Raw genomic sequence first — 11018 nt, 5'->3', positions numbered from 1 at the left:
CTTGCAGGCCTAATCTGTCTTTTTTATGCCTTACTTTGTCCTGCACTCTTCTTTTCAATGTGTTGCTGGACTTCCACAGTCAGCCTGTTATATACTCATAGGCCTATTTCCTCCTCTTGTTGTCTTGGGGTACTTGAGCCCTGAGTAATTTGTTGTACTTTCTCTGCAGTCAATTTCCATATCTTTGCTCAGAGGAGGCCTGCTGTCCATCCTCCACCTGATCCATATGTCTCTTCCAGTGCCTCTCAGAGTACGTTTAGGGCCATCATTAAGGCATATGTGCTCCAGAGAAATGCTTAGGGTTGTAGATGTGGCACAGGCTTACATGCATGACTGCCTCCACCATGTGATAATTCAGTAGATCAAATGAATGGCCCACTGGAAAAAATGGTGTCTGTGATGGAGTGACTGCTGGAAGGGGCAACGGCATCCTTGTGGACATAGGTCAGCGACATCATCTGCTGTTAGCCAATGTGGCTGTGCCCAACCACACTCCCATAGTGGCAGTACTTCCACTGCTCAGTCAGTGGGTGAGCTGTCCACACTCAGAAGTGGCAGGCCATGGTGTCATGGTCTTGGGCATCCTCATGAGGGGTGCTCATCCAGCAGACATCACTCACATTCAGGTAGCAGCAGTGCATCTGACGGTGGGCATGCCAGTGCAACTCCTGGCAAAGCCAGTTCTTGTGGTTGGGGACAACAACAATGAACTGCCACATCTACCATGCATGGCTCACACCTATCCGACATACCACTATGTAGAGCTAGCACAGAGCTTGGCTGTGTTCATGCAGACACTCATACACCAGTCTCACCTGGAGGACCCATACAGACACACCCACAACAGTTACATGGTTCAGCAATGCAGCTTAAGACTCATATTGTCTCACTGGCCATTTGTTACTTTATCTGAATGTCTGCTTGCTTTTCTTTCTTACTCACACACACTCACCAACCTTTTGTGTCAGCCTAGGCTTCCTATTCACCCACAACACCCAGAGGAAATGATGATAACTGTACCATATCCCTGTTTTGTATCTTTTGGATTCAGGGACACATAAGCTTTGTGTCTGACACTCAGGGTGCATAGCTGACTTAGTGCTTAGTACTGTATATCTGCATCTGTGCTGCTGAACTTGTAATTGTACCTTTGACTTATATTGGTCTTAGAACAGTTGATAGCATCAACATTTTTTCATCTTTATTGTTAATGATCTTGTGAGGATTGTGACGTCTGAAACTGCAATGTGTATAACTACTTTCTAACTTCTGTCTTTAATGATTTTCCAGTACAAATGTATGGTGCTAAACTGAGGGCATGCACTGACCATCACTACTTTTGAGAGGTATGACTGTGTGAATCTTTGATGCTTGAGGCCTATTACTTAACAATGTTCATACATAAGTCAAATAGCTCTCTTCTATCATGTGTTAAGGTCATGTATGTACAAATCTACCACCTTTTTCTTTCTTATACTACCAAATAATAACATGCAAGGATATGCCAGTCATTCATATTATCACACAATACACTCCAGGATCAACCCTTACCTTGTAAATCCAGCAGTTGCAACAGTTATAATTTAGGGCTGACTCTGTCTGAAGCAAGCTATACACAGCTAATGCATGGGTAGGTAAAGGTTGTGAGAGTTGCCTGGCATCAATGTTATTATATGTATGTCCGGGTCTATGTCATTTTGCCGAAAATTTCTGACAGAGGGTCCAAATCGCTGAAAATCCATTTCACCGAAAATAGTACTGACAGTGTATCTGCCTTGTTCCCCCACTGTAGTGCAATCTCAGAGTGAGAATATTAAAGTAGGGTTTGTGTGGAGGGCATAGCCCCCCAAAATGGGGGGTGTAGCCCCCCCATCTACTCAAGGTTATAAACTACTTACTTACCCTTTTAATAGGGACTACTCAATATAAAACAATACTAGACAATATTAAACTGCACTGGGTGGGGGGGTTATGCCCCCCACACCCCCCATTGTAGGGGGCTGTGTCCCTCCAACTTTAATATTCTCCCTCCGAGATTTCACTACAGTGGGGAAGAGGGCAGATACACTGTCAATACTATTTTCGGCTAAATGGATTTTCAGCAATTTGGACCCTATGTCAGAAATTTTCGGCGAAATGAATTTTCTCCGAAATGACACTGATCCGTATGTCCATAGAAGGAAGGTTTTAGGCCCTTAGGTGGTGATTGAGTGTCCTATGCATTGTGTCTTAGCCAATACAAGGGCATATTGGGCACACCTATGTCTGCCTGGGTTCCTATCAGTTCATCGACATTTCAGAACACTCATATCATCGACATTATCTTCCCCCTTGCAGGACCCATGGTAGCACTTGTTTCTGTGTTACAACGAGTAGGGTTTACGTGACTCTGTACAATTTACCGTGACAGCGTTGTTATTTACTTCGTAACAGAGAAACAAGCGCTACCATGGGTCCTGCAATGGGGAAGATCGCTTACCTGAAATGTCGATGATATGAACAGTCGATGATTCGGTGTCGAAGAGGTGAGTGTCGGTGTTCTGAAATGTCGATGAACTGATAGGAACCCGTCTGCCTACACCCACAGCAGCTACTACTTCCCTTTTGACTCCTCACCTCCATGTGGCTGTGTTAACCTTGGCATTGCTGGTGGATTGTATGCTCCTTCCACTTGTTGATCCTGCTGAAGCTGTTTTCTCAGGATGATGTTGTATAGCATGGCACATTGTACATGTCTGTGGATTGTACTGAAGGGCTCCACCAGATGTATCTAGGCACCGGAACGGTGACTTCAGCAGCTCAAACACATGATCTATTATATTTCTGGTTTGAGCGTGTACCTCATTATAGTGATCTTCAGCAGATGTGTGTGCATTTCTGATGGGTGTCATCAGCCAAGGTTCCAGTGCATAACCTGCATCCTCCAGTAAATGACCCTGTGGGATATCCCCCCTAGTGAACATCTAATACAGTTGGGAGGTGTGCCAGATATGTGAGTCGTAGTAACTGCCTGGGTTGCCAGCACACACATTCAAGATGATTCCCTTTCATTACACACAACTTGGCAGTTAATGGAGTGGAAGCCCTTTCCTGTTAATGTAGAACCTTACCTGTTCCCCAGGTGGTGCCTTAATTTCTACATGTGTGCAGTCTATGGCATCCACTACTTCAGGGTACTGTGCTACAGGGTAGAACTCCTGCAAATTTCTGACGCTTTTCTCAGGAGTACAAGGAAAATATATGTGGTCACTGGTATATTGGAGCATAGCATTTAAGAATTGATGGAGGATCCTGCTGGATGATGATGCCTGTGACACCCCCAGCGTATCCCCTGCTGGTGTCTGAAAGGTACCTGTAGCTAATATTCTAAGTGCTACACATACCTTTGTTTCCACTGGGATGGATTCCCCTTGGTTTGCCCTGGCTCTGAGTTGAGGACGATAGAAGTTGCAGAGTTCTTGTAGTATGTCTCTACTGACCCTGTAGTACTCCACAATTTCCACATCATACACATGAATTAAAGTAACAGCAGCCTCTGACATTGTTTCTGTATATGTAGACTCCTTTCTGTGGCTATATTCCAATAGATTTTGGAATTCGCAGGGAAAACCAGCACTGAGTCTACACATTTGCTTTATAGTTTGTTGAATAGCTCCTCCATCCTGGATTGGTTGATTAGCATACAATTTAGCTGCTTAAGCTGTAATTTGCATTCCACAGTGTTTATCTTGCTTGAACAGCTCCACACAACATGTAGAACTGCTTACTGAATCCAAAACAATGCAGTAGCATGTGCGTTTTGTGGCAGACCATGTAGCCTTTACTGAATCTGGCCACTTATCTAAAATGAATGTCGAATTTGCTTGAAATTATATTTGTAAGAGAGTGCAACTTAATTTTACTAAATAAAAAAAAAGTCCTTTCAGCTTCATAACATATATTTTAGAACCAGATCCAATAACGTTCATGATCTTTGTTTTTTATTGTCTTTGTTCTCACATTATACATATAAAATAGCTCAGAAGAATGATAACAAATATCATCTTGAAGTGAAGCCAGAACAATGCTGTTGCTTATACTAAATGCAGTTCACAATTGTGTGCACATACTAGGTTAATTTTTGCAGCAAGTCTCTACAGATCTCCTCCATGTGCTCCTGCAATCATCTGCTTTGACTGACTGGCACATTTTCCCACAGAAATAAATCCTATTTAGGTACTTTCACTCCCACAGTGTACTTTTGAGAGGCATCAGCTATGAGCATAATGCACTGCATTTATTTACATACTAGTACAACAGATTCATTTCTTACCTTCAGATGGTTTGCAAGTTCCAGAGAGAATGTTCATCAGAGTAGTTTTCCCAGACCCACTGTGACCAAGCAGTGCCATGATTTGACCCTCGTAGACATCAAAAGATAAACCTAATAAACAGAAATATAAGATTTACAGGAATCAATATAAAAGGTCAATGCATATAACAAAGCATAGGATGTGCTACTATTTGGTAATAATAAAAGTACTGATCTTAATCTTTTCCAGGTTAGGGGTCGCCATAGCAGATCACCTGTCTGATCATGATTGGCAGTGGAGCTTTACAGTGTCAAGTTGCCAGCCCGGCACCCAACATTCCACTGAAGGCACACACTTACACCTAGGGCTAATTTGCAGTGTCCAATCCACCTACAGCATGTCTTTGGGATGTGGGAAGAAACCCGAGCACCCGGAGGAAACCCATGTAACCACAGGGAGGACATGCACACTCCACACAGAAGGCACCCCAGCCAAGGATTGAACTGGAGAACGTCTTGCTGTGAGGCGACAATGCTAACCATTGCACCACCGTGGCCGCCCCAAAAGTACTGATCTTAATAAACACCAAAAACTTCCAGGTAAACACTGTGAGTGAGCGAGCATTAGTAACTGATTAAGTTGGAGACAAAAATTTGTTCTGGAAATAAGTTGGAGGTAGGAATTACAGAAGTTTAGTAAAATGATGAAAACAGAGAAAGGCAGTTTAGTTTAAAGAAGAGTAGCTGGGATTTATGGTGTGAAAACAGAGAAAGGCAGCTTAGTTTAAAGAATGGTAGCTAGGATTTATGGTGTTTTTGTCTCCAACTTAATCAGTTACTAATGCTCGCTCACTCACAGTGTTTACCTGGAAGTTTTTTTTTTACTTCCTCAATGAACTTTGTAAATACTATAAATTTGCTTTACTGTATCACAATAAAAATACTTTATGAATGTTATAAATGTCAAAAGTTTCTTTTACTGTATCACAAAATCTTCTTTTAAATGTATTTTGTATACTATTTTTATCATGTTAAAATCTTTAATCTGATGTGGAGCATTTTCTCCATGAGCCTCCACTGAAATGGGTCTTGCATGGCCCACTTGGGTTATCCTGGTTAACAAACACAACAAAAAATAAATAAATAAAAGAAATGCTTTGCATATAGGGTTGCCCCCCCATTCCATTTTTGTCCGGACTATCCAGAAATCAAACTGATTCTCCGGTAGTCCAGAAAACACTGTAAAAACTCTGGTATTCTGTTTCAAAAAAGGAAACAGACTATCAGAGTTTGTAAATTGGCTGATTTACTATGCTTTTTTACAGAAAAGCATAGTAAATCAGCCAAAAACAGGCAGCAGGAACAGAAAAAAGGGGGCGTTCCCAGCCAGGTGATGTCACTGTGACATCACAAAATGGGCAGGATATGGGCAGGAGAGGAGTGGGGTTAGTGGGGTTACTGGTGATGCGAGGAGGTGTGGCTTTACTCCGTTTTAGCCAGAAAAAAAGGTGGCAACCCTATTTGCATAACTTGTAAAAGCTAGAAAAGATGATGAAAAGCCCTGATGAAAAGAGGAGAAGGCAACCAAATGTAACTTGACTGTAGAAAAGCTAAATCTCCAATTGAAATTCTCAATCAAAAATGATAGGGCAGAATATATAGGATCTTAAAAAGGTTTTAAAGCTTGTCTAGTTGCCCATATGGAACATTTATACAACTTGCTTTTGTAAATATTCCTGATGGTATATTTTAAGATGCTGTAATCAGTTGCACCACTTTGGGAGAAAACATAGAGTCCTTGACTACTATCCGAAGTGGAGATACCATGAGATTAACAAAGAGTGTATTTTCAGGTGAGGCTACCCAGATGGATAAGTCAGTAGCTGGGGATCCTGTAGAAGAAGGAGAGGTTCCATTACCAGGTAAGGCCAAAGTAGGGGAAACCATACCTGGTGCAGCCAGAGCACCGCTATGAGAATGACATTTGCTTTGCTAATCTATACTTGCTGTAGGAACCTGAGTATAAGGACTACTGGAGTGAAAACATTCCAAAGCCCAGGGCCCAAGTGTGGACTAAAGCATCTGTGAATTTGTGTGTGTGTTTGTAAAGGACAAGGGAAAATTTGCATGTGGTGCTGATGGGTGAAACAACATGATTATAGCAAGGCTTTCCTGAGCAATGGACAGTCTTACATACTGTAGACATGTTTAAAACCATTCATGTGCAAGTAAGAGGTGTCTGCTCAAATGGTCCACAATGACAATGGCTTTTCCCAGGATATGTGTTGCTATAAGAAAGCAATGCAAATATATGCCCAATTCCCAAGCCTTAATCATTTCTTGATACAGTGGGGAAAGACTTATCCCACCTTTCTTGTTGATGTACCATATCACTGTCATATTGCTGGAGTGGTCAGATACTACATATGGAAAATTAGTTCTTGAAATGCCTGCAATGCCAGGTAGACCACCCTCATTTCCAAAATATTTATGTGATGACAAGCCACAAATGTAGTCCAGATCCTTTGGATTGTCTTGTCTAAATAGTACCTCTCTCACCCTAGAGCAGACATGTCCATAGTCATTGTGACTGTTGTGAAGGGTGGTAAAGAATAATTACCTGTCAAGGGATTGTTGGGTTGTATTAATGATGACAAGTATTTTAAACAAGTCCTTGATAGTTTGATTATCTTTGTAATAAAATCTGTCAACTGACACTGTTGAATTTTCAGTACCCAGTTTAAGACTCATGAATTCTTGAGTGAGGAATTATTTGAATAATGGCTGCCATCTGGCCTAGAAGTCTTATAACCATAGATGCAATTGGGTTGGAGTACTGGCACACATTCTGCACCCCTTGAATTATTGGAAGCACATTCTGTGATGGCAGCATAACCAATTTTATTTGTATCTTGCTGGCAACCTATGCAGGATTCTGTGAGGGTTCCGTCTTGAACTTCACAAAGTTATTACTGATCCCCAAGAACAGGCACAGTCAGATGAAGTACTGCCTAGCTGGTATTAGCTGAGGAAAGCAATAAGCCAAACATCTAGGTAAAGAAAACTTCTGATTCCTAATAATTGTATATGTGCAGATATTGGCACCATGTATTTAATGAACACCCAGGGGGTCTGTGGTGAGATCAAAGTGCAGTGCTCTGAACTCATAATGACTGGCTTCCTTTTAAAAGCATAGCAGCCTTCTGAACACTTTGGCAATTTTGATGGGGAGGTAAGAATACCGAAAACCTAAAGAGCACATCCCATCTCTTTCTTGCAAGCAAGAAAGGATGGATTGTACCTTGACCATTTGTAAATTTTCTTAGTTGACATGACGTAGATGGTTGAGATTTATACTTGGTCTGATGCACTGAGTTCTTTGGGGCACTAAGAAGAATTTTGAGAAGAATCTGGACCCTATCAGGTCTGGTGGGACCTCTTGGATAGTTTCCTTGATGAGAAACCTTGCTGCTGCTTCTTCTGTCACCTTCCTCTGCAATGCTAGAACTACTGGAGTATGAGAAGATAATTGTATTGGGAATGTGGAAATTTGTAGGTACAGCTTCTGGATATTATCTACTTGATCCATTTTTCATGCACAATTGCCATCCTTGCATAAGAATGCAAGGATAATCATCCCCATCTGTGTCCAGAGTGAGACATTCAGGCAGGCAGCTTCTCGATGGTTATACCATCTGTTCCCTGGGAAAGGACTACAGAAGTCCTGTTCTTTTGGAAATCCTTCCTCTGGAATGGCAGACATCCTTCCTCTAGAATAGCAAACATTTAAGAATGTCCCTCTATCACAGAAATTCCTATCACACAGTTACTTTTGCGAAAGCTGTTATGCTTTCCTATATTTATGATTTTTGGCTTCTTTCCCATTTCTTTGAAATGATCTCTGAGGGAAGAGAACTTAACTCCAATAACAGTGAGCACCTTATCTTATTCAACTTGTTGTATATTTTCCTTCACTTTTTCCAATAGAGGCTGGTACCATCAAGGGGAATGTTGACAAAAGCCACTCTCAAATTCTCCAAAAACAGTTAACTGCAGCCAGGACTGATGCTGGATGATGATGATGGTTGCTCCAGTGGAAAAAGCTGCTGCAACCCCTGCATTATAAAGAAGGCACATGGAAACCAATACTATTGTATTCACAGTTGTCACCAGTGACTCCAGATACTTAATGGTGTCTCTAGTGGAGATTTTTTTTAACTCTTTTAGAGATTCTAATATTTTATCTACAAGGTCTCTCTGAAATCTGATCACTTATGGTGTGTAGTTCATAGCCCTAATGGCAAGCATGCTAGATGCATTAATGTGCTATCCTAGTCTGTCTGTCATCCTTGAATATTTATCTGGAGGCTGAATGGCTTGGCCATCCTCAGAAGCTTCTTGTCTGGTTACCACAATATATTTTTTGCTCTTATGTTGTCTACCCCTAGTGTCCACAGGATTTTATCTGTTTTCTGGAGAATTGGCTCAGAAACATCTGGTTATGTCCAGTCTGTATTGTATAATGTTTTGATCACCTTGTCTGGTCCAGGAGCCACGCAAGCTGCTGGAAAGAGGACATGAAGGCTTTGTGGAGGATCTGTTCTATCAGGGAGGTGGGGTCAACTGGCCTTGATCCTCTCTGTTGTATCATTTGTAAAATTTCCCGAAATTTGAGGTACTTTGGTAGGGACTTGAGGAAACTTCTCTTTCATTGACATCCATGTGTAGGGTAGGAGAATTGGAGAGGGTTTCTTTCATCACTTCTTCTTTGAGATGTTCAGAGCGGAGCTGTTTGTGCTTCTATGGGACGAATCTAGACCAGACTTTAAAGTCCTTTTTCATCTGTTAGGCCCTAGGTCCTATTGGTGTAAGAATGATTGTCAATTGCCATTACAAAGGTCAGCAGTGTGGAAGAAAGGAAACAATGGAGCAGTTGGCTGTTCCAACATGAAGATCCTAAACTAGCTGTTCAATGTCAAAAGGTCCAGCAAAGTTGCCAGGATTGAAGGACTGGCATTGAGAGCCAACCTAACAGTATAATAAAGGAAAATGAATTGATGAACGTCAACCAGGACAATCACTTTGCAGAGCTGATCAGAGTAGGCTGGGGCACCAAAAGATTAAATGCTGAGTGTGACAACACCAGTTAGGGTTCCAAAACTATTGAGACTGAAGCCAGTGGTACTGATTCCTTGTTGCACATCATGTTGGGCTAGTGAGGGTCACCATCAATAGAGTTGACAATGCAGCCACAGTCCTGAGAGCAATGATGCCAGGGAAGGAACATCTGAACAATCTAGTTGGCATCAGTTCCATAACTCCTGTATTCAAAACTGGGCTTGGGTTAGAAACCGAAGTAACAGGAATTTGGGTTTTTGCCTGGTGTAGGAACAAAAGTAGCAGGAATTTGGGTTTCCTTTTATATCACCTCAAATATAGAGGGACCAGAGAGCACACAGCACTGAATCTGGGCCTTAATAAAGGCCATCATCATCTTATTCCAATCTAGAGTCTTATATTCTTAGATTCATAGATATTCCAAGTCCACTGAGTCTTATGACCACTCATATTTGTAGGGGACTCTGCAGAGACCTGGAGGACTGTACTGAAGTTGCAGAAGCTGGTTTAGAGAAAAGGGATTTAGACAGCTCCTCTTCTAAGGAGAAGCTACTTGCTCTCCACTTCAGAATGGTGTCTGTTGAAGTAGACATTTCCTCCCTAGATGGTGGACTGCTAGAGTGGGAAGGTGTAGAGTGACACCCTGAAGGTCCTGCACAAGGAGAAGGGGATGATTGCCTTGGTAATTTGTTAGAAAACAGTTTTCTAAAATGGGCTGCCTCTGTCTCCTTGAGGAATCACTTTTTCTTTCTTTTATTTGTTTTCTCCTTCTCCTTCTCAGGTTCACCTTTCAATAAACCTTTTGAATTCAATTTGTTTCTGTGGTGTAAACTGTGGGAACTGAAAATTTTGCATATAACATATTACACCTCAAAAGGTCTGACCTCAAAACATGACAGGCAAGTTTTGTGAGTTTTGGGACAGACTCTTGTGGACAGACTGGTAGCTCTTGTTAATGCTAGAGTCCTTCTCCTTATTTTCCTTATCCATAATTACAATACAAATTGTGTACGGCCAACACCAAAACTCCACAGCAGTGTAGAAAAGAAAGCCAATAAAGGTCCATACACCTGGAGGAAAAGACAAAGCCAAGCCAAACCAATATGGTATAAAGTTTAATTCAAAATATCCACACCGAATAAGCACTTTCGTTTCACCCATGGAAACTTCATCATATTGGTTTGGCTTGGCTTTGTCTTTGCCTACAGGTGTATGGACCTTTATTGGCTTTCTTTTTTTGCACTGCTGTGGAGTTTTGGCATTTGTATTATTTACAGCAATTCCTGTGTATATGGCCAATAGCTGTACACAATATGTAAATTAATGTTCAGGAAAAGGAATAAGAAATCTAGACATATTTATATATGGCTTTGAATAGGAAGAGAGAGGAAATGAGATGAGAACAGTAAGGAAAAGGCAAAAAAAGAATAAAGGCTACATAGCAGTTAAGACCACAATTGGCAAATGACTAAATATGTATTTTGAAAATCTTCTGAACTTATATAAAGCATGAAAACCCATGCAGTTCTCCCTTTGTCACTCAAACTAAATAGAGATCATGTTGGAGCTTTGAATGGCATCACAAGATCTGAACAGGCTAGGCAATACA

The 11018-nt window shown here is 41.4% G+C and overlaps 1 protein-coding gene across 1 annotated transcript in view; it reads right to left on the bottom strand.

The window, feature by feature from the left end:
* Nucleotides 1-4301: 4301 nt before the first annotated feature.
* Nucleotides 4302-11018, bottom strand: part of LOC122814124 (cholesterol transporter ABCA5-like) — a 951316-nt gene continuing 944599 nt past the window's right edge. Inside the window, exon 12 of the mRNA XM_044086739.1 lies at nt 4302-4423. Within this exon, the coding sequence (XP_043942674.1) occupies nt 4302-4423 (122 nt within the window). The remainder of the gene's footprint in view (nt 4424-11018) is intronic.

Source organism: Protopterus annectens, chromosome 10.part0, assembly GCF_019279795.1.
Source record: "Protopterus annectens isolate FY-2018-M chromosome 10.part0, PAN1.0, whole genome shotgun sequence".
Taxonomy (NCBI): domain Eukaryota; kingdom Metazoa; phylum Chordata; order Ceratodontiformes; family Protopteridae; genus Protopterus; species Protopterus annectens.
This window is presented reverse-complemented; position numbering and strand designations above follow the sequence as displayed.